We start from the raw sequence: 13,584 nt of genomic DNA on the forward strand, positions 1-13,584 counted from the left end.
CTGAAGTGAAGATGTCATCGCCTGCTGCTCAAACTATAAATGTTTCATTTGGGCATTTAGCCTCGCAGCTCATGATCAGTGGTCTTTTGTGACGGCGGAAAGCATCTGACTCATTCTGCTGCCAATCGCTGTGAACTGCTCTGACTGTTGCATCAGTGGTGAAAGCGTGTGGTATGCTTGTGGTAAGCACCTATACTCCAGCCATCTTTGAACAACAGCATTAACACTGAATCTACCTTGGCTGTAGACGCACGAACACTTGTTCTAACTGTGTGTTCACACTGTGAGCGACAAAACCACAACAAGACCAAGTGTTGTCAGATACGTTGTCGCCGAGTAGCGTTGATGTAATTATGTCATCACATGGATCGTAGGTTGAGCACAAAGAAAATCCACCTGCCAGCTCCTCACCTGTTTTCTTCTTTATGCTAAGCTAAACTGAGCTAACCTGCTTTTAAGGCTCCAGTAGTTAAGTGTCACAGCAATGCACACTCATGAGATATTAATGAGATAGGATTATCTAAATGAATCCAGTCAGCTCAGTTAAGTGAGTTTTTGATTTGCGGGATTGATCTGGGAGAATGGCTCATCTTTCTGTACATGTGAATCTTAACTTTAGACTCAAGCGGTCTCCTCCTGCTCGCTGCCATCTTATCTTTAAATTTTGCCGCTTTTTTCACCGTCAGACCTGTTTCCTCTTCTCTCGACAAACGCCTACTTCCTCCTTCTGTCTGTCTCTCTCGGCACCCTCTCGGCCGCTCTCTCGCCTGAGGCGAAGTGCTGCACAGACCGTCGTGAAGTCTTTGTCTTTGGTTTGTGATGCTGGAGGCACTTCACTTGCAGGCAGGTACTAAAGTTGCTCAGGAAAGAGCTGCCCTCTCTCTGTGTGTCTCCCTCCACTCGAAGCAGTTGTCTGCACAAGAAGCAGGTTGACTGGGAGGAGAACTACCAAGCCCTGCTGCTTGTCAAGTTTTCCGGGTGAGTCCTCACATCCTCGTAGTGTTTTTTAACGCCGTCTTCACGTTGCACAGGATGCAGTAGGCCTCAGGGTGCGGCTCAGTGCGCTCTCCTGCCTCCTCTCCTCTCCACTGTGTCACCAGTGGGCACGAACATTGTGGTTAGATGTTTGCAGTCTGAAGTCGGGAATGTCTTGGTACGCACTGTACATGCTTGTTGGCTGATCCGAGATGGGGCTCGTGTGGGTTTTCCACATCTAACCAGAGAAGAATGGAAATGTCAGAGAACGGATATGTTTTAAGACAGTTGAGAGCTGTGGCTGCATGGTTTGAGGGGGGGATGGAAATGTGGTGTCAGTAGTTTATGATTTTGGAAAGAACAAATAAAGACCATACTTACACAGCTGATAAATCTGCTGCATTGGAAAATAATTACTTGGCAATATGGCTTGGTTCATTCAAAATACACATTATGGATTAGTTGTGTGCCTGTAGGCCTAATTTCGCCTTGTATTCTCTTTTCCTCTACCAAGTGTCGTCTTTTTTTGTCTCCTCGTCTCTAAATGTTCCAGTGTTTTGATTATCTGGGTTGCAGAATGCCATCCAAGTACTTCTAATTGTTTCTGACTCACTTGTTTACCTCAAATTGCTGGCTTGCTCTGCTTGCAACACACTATTTAGGCTACACTTGTACCTTGCTCAGCAATACGCTGTAGCTCCATGCTTCAGTCGTTCTCCTGTGCGTGCAGATTTATGTATCCGGACCCACATAGTAGTTTCAGTGTACAGTATGTGCACAGTTGAAGTGCAGGAGTCGACTTTGTGTCCCACTACAGGCCTCGCGGCTCAGTGGGAGGTCGGCTGGCTGCTGTTGAGAGTTGTTACAAGCTGCTGGTACTGACATTTGACAGGATATCCTGGTTGCAGCAGTTTAGAGAGAACCAGGGCGGGTTTGTGACACAAACCTGCTGAGAGGCGGGCAGAGAAATCACCAGTCTGCTGTGATGCTTGTCAGTCCAATATCCAGACTGATACTGAACTGACAAAAAAAAACGTCCTCATTTGATGCTTTGTTCTTTGTGAGGAAAATTCTGGGTGCAGGCATTTTCTTGGTTTGTTGTTTGTGTACATATGCATGTTAAGTCTCCTAGAGCATGGTACTTCCTCCTTTGGTTGAATCTAGAAGCATATTTCTAAACCCTGACCCCAGCCTTCCCCCTTTTCCTTTTGTCTTCTTCCTTTATTTGTAGCTGTTTTGTCAGCCCTTTGTCTTGGAGCCAGCAGCTTTTCCTGTGGGCTGGCTGTTGGGTATGTGTGTGTGTGTGTGTGTGTGTGTGTGTGTGTGTGTGTGTGTGTGTGTGTGTGTGTGTGTGTGTGTGTGTGTGTTGGGGAGGGCATAACACAGTAGCATTTTTAAGATTGTCAGTTTCAGTGTACTCTTTCTGTTATGCTTTACTCTAGGGACCGTGGTGTATTTTTGTTTTAATATTCTACATCAGCGATTCTTAATTATGGGTACCTGCACTCCAGTGTCTGTGAGCTTGTGAGGGGGGAAGAGGAAAGACTGTGCAGTAGCTCAGCTCATTTGATAAAACAGAATTTATGATTTGATAAAGAAAATATCCACAACTCATAACCCTGTGATTAAGAGTCATAAAAACTAGTTAGGAAACAGTTGGGCCTTGTTTGGACTGCTGGCCTAGATTTTTTTTTTTTCTTGGCATATCCAGATTGATTTTAGAAAGTCTGGACAGCAAAAACCCCTGAAAGTAATGGAGAAATGGTCGAAGCATTCGGCTTTTGCCAGTGGTAGTTACACAAATACAAACTTAACCAAACTGAAAACACTGAAAGTTCAACTGCAGGGAAAAGTCATTGTTGCATCCACTATTATAATAACGTTTGTATTATTAATAGTTATATTTAACTAATGTTCACTTTAAAAACAATTCTAATGCACACATGTAGAACATGATGGGTGGTGTCAGTGAGGGGTATTTTAGTCGGAGTTTGAAGATCAAACAAATTTGAGATTCTACACCTTAAAGTTCAACATGAACTCCAAGAGAAACTGAACACCCCATAAAAATCTTGTCTTTAATGATCTGCAGTGGTTGAGCTCAGCTTGCTGCAGTGACGTACAGGTGTATTCACGCCACTATTGGGTGGGGTTAAAGGTCCAAAAGAGCACACTTTTGACCCCACCAAACCACACCTATCAGTGCCACTGCAAAACATTACTTTTCAGATTGGAGTAGAGTTACACCTCGAGCGTACATGCGTGTGCACGCACGCTTGTGTGTATGTGTATTGCTGGCATGCTCACACCTCGCCTTCGGGGTGTAACATTACCGTCCTTTGGCTAGTGTGTGTGTGTGTGTGTGTGTAGGCGTGTGAAGGCGTCACGCTTGGAGCAACAATAACTCGGTCCTCTGCACCATGTCGGTGGCCTTTTGTCTCAGCTCTCAGATAAAAGATGGTGCTCTTTTTATAGGCCATCACTCACACACACACACACACACACCACAGGCCCCTGCGGCGAGGCGGACCCTTTGTAGAGTCATCAAATGAAGAGCTAGAAGGGGTCCTTTTGAAATCCACCCAGCACATAGGTTAACACAGACACACCCACACACAGGCACAGACACAGTTGTCGGCATATACAATTGTTGAAATACACACTGAAGCGGGAGTATGGACACTCTCCCACACTCAGAATGCACATGGTACTGTGAAACCTGGTAGTGCACACACACACACACACACGCACACACACACACACACGCTCTAAGCACATGAGAGCTTTAGCAGCCAGAAGTGGAAGTTTTAAGAGGTTTCATATCTACAGTGATTGACGGGGTGGCCTCATGTTGTTGCTTTCTTCATGCTATGTGTTATTAAAAGGGACTGAAAAGGATTTATTTTTCTTGCTGGCATGTTTGGCCTCCCAAATTTGATTTTATTTTGTTGCTGTTTATGACAATAACAGATTAAAATGTTCTCAAAGCCATAATAATTCCAGCTTGAAATTGGGCATAAAATTGTTTGTAATGGTTAGGGTGATTCAAAGCTCCTTAAGAAGTGGCTGGATTATAGCTTGTTTGAAACAAGTTGTAGGCTTGGGCCAGATGCATGCGTGGTCTGCTGTAGGAGACTGAGGTTGCACAAAATTTATGGTCGTTTTTTCAAAAAGTCAAAACATAGGACGGTGTCAGTGAGGGAGATATTTGACCTGGTGTCTGTAACTTTTATGAAGAAGCCTCGCTGGAGATTAATGGGCTGTTATGAAGGGTAGAACCAGAGGATAGAGGAGTTCATACTTTTGAGCAACAAGTAAAGTTATGATTACTCAGGGAAAACTCCCTGAAAGGTAACGGCTGCTAGTTTGTTTAGGTTCGCACCATGAGTGACCGGGTTAGGGTTTGGTTTGCTATTTTCAGCATCTGGCTTGGAGGTTGTTGATGAAGTTTCCCATAGCAACAGGGATTTTGAAACAGTAGCACACAAATAGCAGACGGGCTTGCCATTGACTGCCTGAAGTAGACAACCAATGGCAGACTTATACCCATAATCTACATCCAGTGAGTCAGACTGTAGTAAAGTTGATGTAGGTGGAGAGAGGCATGAATAGGACAATCTGTGGGCTGACACATGTATGTATCGTGTCAAAACTACTCAGGGGGAGTGCACGGGAGGCCTGAAGTGTGCTGTTCAGCATGCATCAGGCTGCTCAGACTGCTCCAAATTAAGTGTCAATTAAACGCAAAAGCCTGAGGTCATGTTCAAATCACCCAGAATTTAAACCCTGACGAAGAAGATGGTTGATAATTGAGTAAATGTGTTAACAGAGGCTTTCCTGTGCTTTTAAAGTCTGAGGTTCATCGAGGGTAAGTGCTGCTTGGTAGCCTGACATTGTCTGAAAACTGCTGCCTCATGTTCTCTCACACCGCTGGGCTTCATTGTGAAAGGTCCCAGGAGGAGCTGGCAGGAAACGGTTTACTTTACTTATATCATGTTCCCCTTGATATTCATGCCCCCGGTCTCACTCTCTCCATGAGCAACTCCTAATGGAGTTTTAGTGAAAACTTTCAAGGTGTTAAAATTCCTTAAATACAGCAAATAGGTGTCTTCACCCCCCCCCCCCCCCCCCCCCCCCCCCCCCCAATATTGTTCAGGGATGTTTTAATTAAAATTCTTTGAAAGCTGCTACATGCGATTAGAAAGTGGTGATGACGGATTCTTTAACAGAGCTGGAACTGAAATCACTTCCACTTCCAGTCGACGATCTATTAGTTCCATTTTTGCCTGCCTGAGCAACACCTTCAGATAATTTCTTCAGCTTTGGCACAAACCTTCACTCTAACTCAAGGAGGAGCTCAGTTTTCGACGGTCAAAGGTCAGTGTGACCTCACAAAACATGTTTTTGGCCATAACTCAAGTTTTCATATGCTAACTATGACAAAATTTCACACAAGTGTCTCATAGGATAGAAGGATGAAGTGATGATATTTAATATCCAAAAGGTCAAACGTCACTGTGAAGTCATAGTATTCTGCAAAAAAAATCCTTCACTTACAAAAGGTCTTCCTCCTCTCTCCATCTTTTTGTTACGCTCTGTTGTATTTTCCGACATAATACGACCCTGTTCTCTTTATCTTGATTGACTTTTAATGTCATTATTTCATGTTTACTGTCTTTGCCTGTCTTCCTTTAATCTCTATTACCTCTCGCCGCCTTCCTGCCTCTCTGCCTCCGCTCATGTTCACTCACATCTCTCACTTCCATCGCTTTCATCTCCTCTCTTTCTCTTTCCCTCCCTCCTCCCACTGCAGACGATGTGACCCCCCTCGCATTACACATCATGAATTATTGAGGTGAAACCCAGCACTCCTCTGCTGCCCAACAAATCACAGGCCTTCTCTCCTCCTCTGTTTCCTCTCCCTTTACCCTCTCTCCTGTCTTTATTGATGGTTTTGTTTAATTTCGACCTCTGGCAGCAGATCAGATCACAAGTTTGTGGGGGTAACATGAGATTTAGTTTTTTTCCCCCCGGTCTTTTGGAGCTAATCCTGAGGAATCTTAGCCACTGTAACCCGGAGGCACATGCCTGTCTGGTTACGGCAGGTGGGCGAGTGCTTGAAGACAGATTAAGTGCACATGCACATTCATATATTACAATACCTTGCTGGAGTGGAGCCCAGTTAGACCTGTGGTTTGATGGTTTTGGCAGCATGTTATTGCATGCAGTACATTAGTGCAATTAAACCAGTGGAAGGATTATAAATGTGTGTCAAATGAATGAAAAAGGAGAGTCTGTTAAATGTTTTTCATTGCTTGATTTATGTTCTTTTCGGTCAAATTCTGCAAAGTAATATGTTGAGTAGAGACAGACTTGCCGTGGAACGGAGAGGAGATTGATGAAAGCACGAAAACATCGGATGCGGTGAACAGAATGAATGAACGGGGGAACAGAGGAGAGGAGGGGAAGCAGCGGGGTCACATCCTGAAAAACTTAGAGCGCTCGTCTCCAAATAAAAAAGATGTTCCGTTAGTTTGTTTAACCCTCTGGCAAAGCGAGGAATAAACACACACGCACTCACGCTCAGCTTAACCAGCTTTGCAGCAAATCACCTGCTCTGCCGTGATGGGCTTTGACAGCAGCTAGCTCCATAACAAGGTCTCATTTACACTGTGAGAAGGTTGCGACGAGATGCCGGAGCGACAGATTGGGGATTTGATACACAGCCCTCCAGGCTATCGTAAACACTCATGATGACTTGTAGAGAAAACATGGAGACAAACACACACACACACACACACACACACACACACACACACACACACACACACCCACCCCTGAGAAAAATCAGGTGTTTCACAGAAGTTGTTCCCCCGGATTGCAGGAAAACATGTTGATCAAACGAGCCGGACCGTTTGTAGCCCTGGTCATGGTGTGCTGCAGTGTTGAACCGCTGTGTCTCTCAATTACATTTGAGCCCATTTTTAAGGGATTTACTGTGGCTGTCAGCAACGAGATCGGTGTGTGTGTGCGTTTGTGCGTGTGTGTGTTTGTGCGCGCGCCTCTGTGTGTCTCCAATCAATAAGCCTCAAGGCCGTCCATCTCTGAGTCATCTGTAGTTCTCGGAAGATGATGACAAGGTGCTCGGAATACACACAACGAAGCACATACTCACACACACACACACACACACACACACACACTGGTGTTTACTGGAAAGAGGGACAGGCTTGTATTTTGACTTCAAACTAAGACAAACTAGTATAAGTATAAATATGTTTTATTACATCTTGGGTCTTTATTTTTGGAACTTTGGTGAGTGCAGTGCTGTCATAACCGATGGAAATAACCAAACTAATTGCTGAAATGTGGGAACACGGCAACAAAGTCTGTTATTAGTATAGCCAGATTACCTCGACCACTTAATTTGCAGGTGAAACCAAAAGGAGTGACCCAAAACGTTCACTCAACAACCACTCATTGCACAGAGTACAGGAAGTCAAAGTTAAAGATAAAAATCCCTTCAATGTATTTTAAGAATTGTGACCAGCATACACACTGAGCGGGACATTTTGCAGGTGAAAAGTCTGTTGGGTAATGGCAAAACCGCCTCAAACGTGTCTGTCATTTCTGTGCTGCTGTTTAATGTCACTCATCCACCAACATATTCATAGATTCTGCTATAATAATCTAATATTGACCAATATGCTGCATCATCCCTGTTGATTTATTGGTCTGGATTTAGTTTGCAACCAGCAGTCTGGGTGTTATTGTTACTGTTTGCCTTTATTTTCTCTTGTGTTTATTTGAAACCTGTCTGGACATCTTTCTGCTTGTTTTTTGTCTAGTCTGATTTTTTTTTAGCATCACCGGTAGGAAAGATGACTGCAAATTACAAATAGGTTGCCTTAAACTAAAAGGCTAGCTGAAACAAGACAAAGAGTCCAGAGCCGTGAGCCATGAAGTGCATCTGTCAGGCTTTGCTTAGCATTTAGCTCGATGGGATGCCGTGCCTAACATCACGCTAAACTAAGACAGCGAGCACGGTGAACATGCCTGCCAAAGATTAGCATGTTAGCATGCTAACATTTACCAATTAGTGCAAAGTGCAGCTGACGCTGAACATCCAATAGCTGTTGAGACATTTCACTCACAACCCCAAATGTGGAATTCATAGTGGTGCTTGATGAAAAGTCAGAGGAGCGCCAACATTATTACAATTCATCCTGAGGGGAACATAAATGTCTGTACACATTTTCATAGCGATCCATCCAGCAGTTGCAGAGATACTTCAGTCTAGACCAAAGCGGTGAGAGGCCAAAACTGAAACTTGACACACTGAAAAATAATTAGACATCCTGCATATATAAAGAGCATTTCTACCTCACAATAAAGCCCTGCCCCAGACCCACGCAGCTACAACATGGCTATATCTTGACAGTCTGTCTCTAGAGTGGCAGCTTTATGTCTCTGTGTCTTCGATGATAATCTGTGCATAGATTCACACATTCTGTGCATGTATTTACAGCAAGGCTCGTCTTTGTTTCAGCAATTAGCCTATTGTATGCAATGGCTCATGCTTATCCAGATGTTTCCATATCCGTCTCAGTGTTGTCACTCCACTTTGCTACCTTTGTATCTCATTCTCCACCTTGTTTGTCCATGAATGGGGACCAGAAGCGAAATTTTCTCTGCATAATTTTACAGGGGAGCGGAGGCAGAGGGGGCGGGGAGCGGAGAGATGCACAGCTGCAAGGCAAAGTGTCTCAGAAAGTATTTAACATACGTTACAAAAGCACTCTAATCTTCAATGAACATACTCGTTCATAATTCAGTGGTGAAATTCAAAGCAGAGGGGTGGAGTGAGTCATATTCTGGGGAGTTGTGACAAACGTGACTTGAGTATGACACGCGCTTTGGAAAGAAAGATGCATCCACATCTCGAGCTATTGATGCAGCGGCAGCCATGGCAACGGGCCCTTGAATAAAGGCTATGTGGATCATTATGGGGTGACTCACACGCAACGCCAGGCCAGTCTTATTACATAAACTATCTTTAAATTAATACGTGCTCATCCAACACACACATGCGTGCTCACACAGTACCGGACAGTAGCACACAGGCTCCAGACATCCACACAAAAATACACTTTTCATCACTCACTATTCGGCCTGTGTTCATGCACACAGGCTGCATATATCTGCACTCACACTTTTCTGCTCAATAGTTTTCTCCCAGGAATTAATCCAAGCCCGCCTTTATGCATTATGAATTGAGATTAAATATGTAAACAGGCTTCTCCACCAGGAACTAGGATGATCCAAGCTTTCCAGACAGGCAACAAAGGTAAATTATTGATGCCTTCCTCAGTTGGTTTTGGAGGTATCTATGGTACATTTTCTACTTGATAACTGTGCAGTGGTGGGTTTCATTAGACCCCCTGCAAGCACATATAAGTGGATTTACCCAGCTTCCCCCTGTGTGGTTCTGAGTGACTGTGATTTGGCTGTTTTTCCACCATGGGGCTTCTAACCGGCTTATTTTAGTGAGCCACAGGGTTTCAGGTCAATCCGGCTGCCTGTTCGTCTGTCAGCTATCGTGCTTTTTTTTTTTTTTTTTTTTTGTGGCCTCACTAGAGTCCTCTGCACAGGGACTGAAGCCAGGGAGGAGCCACCCCAGGATTACATGTTCAATATTTGAGAAAGAACAGTGAGTGTCGGTGTGCTTGTTGCTATGCGCATGAACCAGCTCGCACATGGTGACAAGTACAGTCTGTTTGTGTGTTTTAATTGCATTTTTGATCAGTGAAAGACAGAGAACATGACAGTTTTCATTTGTGCTGTCTGTTAGTACTTCACTTCTGTGGCTCACTGGAGACTGGATGTCAAACAAACGCTCTTATCTCACTTTTTCACTCTGTCCCTCCTTGTCCTCTCTCTGCCCGTTGCCTTCGCCTCCAGTTCTCACTTTCCTCAGCATCCTTCCCCCTGACTTCATCCCCGCTTCTTTTAAAAGACAGATTTGGTATTGCACCATCAAGTTGGCGGACTTGCAAGACAGAACAAAAATAAGTTAAAAAGACCCTCCCTGCCTGTCAAAGTCCACAGTCCACTTTGTAAAACAGGCTTTTGTCTTAACAATTTGTCTCCAACCTGTAGCCAGACTGATACCTGATTTTTTAGGACTATACTAATACTGACATTTGAGAATTTAAAAACATCTGATAACACATCTGCAAATAAACACTCACGTTAAAATAACATACAATTATATTTTTTGTAAAAATCCTTTATATCCTTTATATGTACTGAGCGAGACAGTTTACAGTTAAAAAGTGTGCTTGTCAGCGCTCTCTGGTGGGCAAACTGTGTAATGGAGGCACTGTTTCTAAAACATTTCAAACACGTGTAGCATTTTTTTTTCCTGCATTTTCTTGCCACATACTGGCCAACATATTCACAATAAGATGTATCTGTGGTAATATCGGCAGGTATATCAGTTTGGCCAATTTTTCTCAGACTTTACATAACACAAATGTTTTTAAAGGCTGTGTTTGTGCTCCCCATGATGAGAAAACTGACCTTTGCTTGCAGAATATGAGAAATACCCCTTTAAGTCCTGCATGCTTAATGCTATTGTGGCCAGCGTGCTGCTACATCACTGCCCCTACTTCAGCAAAAGTGAGACGGAGCTGCTTTATCTCTGAAACTGCAGGAACTCTTGCACTTTCATCGCTGTGAGAATGTTTGACAGCAGTCACAAACTCCAGTGTGGAAGTCACTGCAGGCTGCTGCTGGGTGGTTTGTGTCTTTCTGCGGCGTTTAAATGACCGAACTGAGGCGAGGTCTCACTGAAACAAAGTGGGTCTTTTTAAAAACTGAACTTTTGGATTCACTGCTGTGACCTCATTAGCGGTTCAGCTTCGATTTGAATGAAACTCTTCAGCGCGTCTGCCCCACCGGCACGTCCTTATGCTCTGTGTGTCAACAGCTGCAAATTAAACTAGGCTACCACTGGAAAAAAAATCTCATAGGACAAATTAAAACAATGCTTTGTCTGCTCTAGTTTTTACAAGTGGGTGTTAGAAGTTGAACTGTGTATTTGAATGTGATTTTTAGCATCGGTATCTGCAGGAATTTGCATGAAGCGCTTCGTTTTTAAGGTCAACCATGATATAAGCAGGGGAGCTTGTTCTAGCTGTGGGCTAATGACTAGTGATGGCTTCTATGTGTGGTTTATATGCTAAAGTAGCACTGAAGACCCTCATGCATTGCAGCTGAGCAACCTGACCTCGCATGGTTTTGGGGTATGATAATGTAAGAGGCCAGTGTGTATACTCTGTGTGTGTGTGTGTGTGTGTGTGTGTGTACAAATAACAGCAAAGTGATGCAAGTAGGTCAGATTATTTAAATGTTACATTGCAGGAAAGTGGATTATTGGTTTGAGCTGTTCAGTAGCTTCTACTGCTAATGTGTAGTCATCAGTGCTGCACTTGTATCCATGTCTACCGTGAATTTAGATGAAGCTAATGCAAGAAAACATCAACTCAAGTAACTAGACCTTGTTCTGGATTAACGTGACTCTTTTTTCCTCTTTTTATTCCCACCCACCTCTGTCTTCCCGCATCTCTCCCCCTCCATCCTCTCCCTCCCGTCACCCTTGTCCTGCAGGTTTGGATGAGCTACCTCCAGTAGTAGTGACAGAGGTGTGAGGCAGCGAGACCCACACCAACCACCCACCTCCCCTCAGCCATGCCGCCGCCGGCAGATATCGTCAAGGTTGCCATTGAGTGGCCAAAGGCCTTCCCCAAGCTCATGGAGATAGACCAGGTAGGAGTCTGAGCACAAAGAGACTCGTCTTAGTATCAGCACCCATTACTGTATGTTAAAGTCAAGGTGACCACGATTTAGCAGACAAAACCTAACAAATGTTTTATTTTGCAGATTTATACAACATGCTATTGTACAGTAATCCACTGATGTGTATTCACTGAAATGTGAATGTGATCAGGGCACGATACAGCTTTGAATTGTTCCTAACAATTACGCTAATTACTCAAAATAAGTGTCCTAATTAAAGATGTTTAACAGGCCACAGCTTTGGCACAGCATTAAAGACACTGGGTGTGATGACGGAGGCTAAATCTTACACCATATCTGTGACTGACATGAAACAAGCTACGTTAGTTCAGCTGTTGTTGCGAATTTAGGCGTGTAGAATTTCATTTTTCTAATATCTGCCGATCTGTTTAGCTCACGATCAGGGCAGAAAAGATCCAGCAGATATGTGCAGTACAGGAATGCTAACTTTTTTAGCTGTTGTCTGGTGAAGGATCGTTCTGCACTCAGATCGTTTGTGAGCGTAAAGACGCATCACTCTGTAACACCAGTGTACAGCTGCAGGTGTGTTTTTGTAGGTCAGTAAAACTACCAGAGTGGTGACTCTTTTTTTTTTTTTTTTCTTTGGAAAAATTATCCCGCTAATTGTGTTACATCATTTTCAAGAGAATCTCTCAGTTATTCTTTGAAATCAATCATCAATCATGAAGTTTATAGCTCTGATTCTGGATCTCCAGTATTTGCCGCAAGTAGGAGGTAACAAAAAGAGCCATGAAAGTAAAGACTACATACATAAACATAATTAATCAATAATTTATTTCTACATATAGGTGTTCATCTAATATTCTGGTTGATCTAAATTGTCAAAGGGTTTTAGTTATTTATAACTTACTGTAATTTGAAGTGCTTACAGCTGATCCAACACACATCACTACAAATTTCACTGAATGTGGTTGCTGTAAATCGTGTCATAATGCTGGACTGGTGTGATTTTTGATGAAACTAATGCCGTTGCTAGTGTTAAATCACTCTGATGATTGCCTGATCCGTGGCTTAGCATGTGTGCCGGCACACGGCTCGAGGATGAATCCACCAATAAAGGCCGAGCTGTGTGTCAGCAGTCATCGGGGTCTAACAAACAGTCGATAACATGCTAATGAAATAATTAGGGCAAACAATGACTACCTCGCGTGGGGGGATGACATGTTTACTATTACGTTGTTTGATTACACATACAGTGTGTGAAATGGCCTGTTTTGTGTGTGTGTGTGTGTTTGCGTGTGTGCATGTATGTGTGTGTGTGTGACTCACAGATGGGCTAATGATTGTACAAGCTATGAGTCACCGTGACAACTGGAGCCACGATTGCCCTTCTCAATGGCTGAATGAAATATTGAACTACAGAGTACATGTGTTTCTGGGTTCGCCTGGAGGTCCTTTAAGCGTTTAGGCGTCGGTTTCGGGATGAAGTTTTTGTGTTTAATGACCCCTTATTAGCAGGACTGCTGCAGTCTGAACTGTACGACATCTTTAGGTCTTTCTTTCGTCTTTACTTCTCGAAACCACCTCACCTCCTCCTTCCCTTCCTCCGCGTTTCTCCAATTCTCTTATCTCTCCCTGTCATCTTTCTCTTGTTCCTCCTATCTGTTGCCTCCTCCTCCTTGTCCTCCTTTGCTTTCTCTCCTGTTCGTTCCCCCTCTCCCTCCTCTTCCCCGTCTTTTGTTGTAACTGTGAAAACTTGCGCTGTGCCTCCTCCTCTTCTGTCTTCCA

The 13,584-nt window shown here is 43.7% G+C and overlaps 1 protein-coding gene across 3 annotated transcripts in view; it reads left to right on the plus strand.

Annotated features, from left to right (window-relative positions):
• The window catches only part of elmo1 (engulfment and cell motility 1 (ced-12 homolog, C. elegans)), a 103,795-nt gene that overhangs the window by 21,730 nt on the left and 68,481 nt on the right, over positions 1–13,584 (plus strand). The window contains exons 1-2 of one of the 3 annotated variants that reach the window (XM_041955437.1): positions 747–978; positions 11,647–11,805. In XM_041955437.1, the coding sequence (XP_041811371.1) occupies positions 11,728–11,805 (78 nt within the window). In that variant the 5' untranslated portion in view covers positions 747–978; positions 11,647–11,727. Of the gene's footprint in view, positions 1–746; positions 979–11,646; positions 11,806–13,584 lie in introns of those variants that run through there. The other 2 variants (XM_041955435.1, XM_041955436.1) reach the window with 2 other exon arrangements.

This window comes from Chelmon rostratus, chromosome 16, assembly GCF_017976325.1.
Source record: "Chelmon rostratus isolate fCheRos1 chromosome 16, fCheRos1.pri, whole genome shotgun sequence".
Classification (NCBI taxonomy): Eukaryota; Metazoa; Chordata; class Actinopteri; order Chaetodontiformes; family Chaetodontidae; genus Chelmon; species Chelmon rostratus.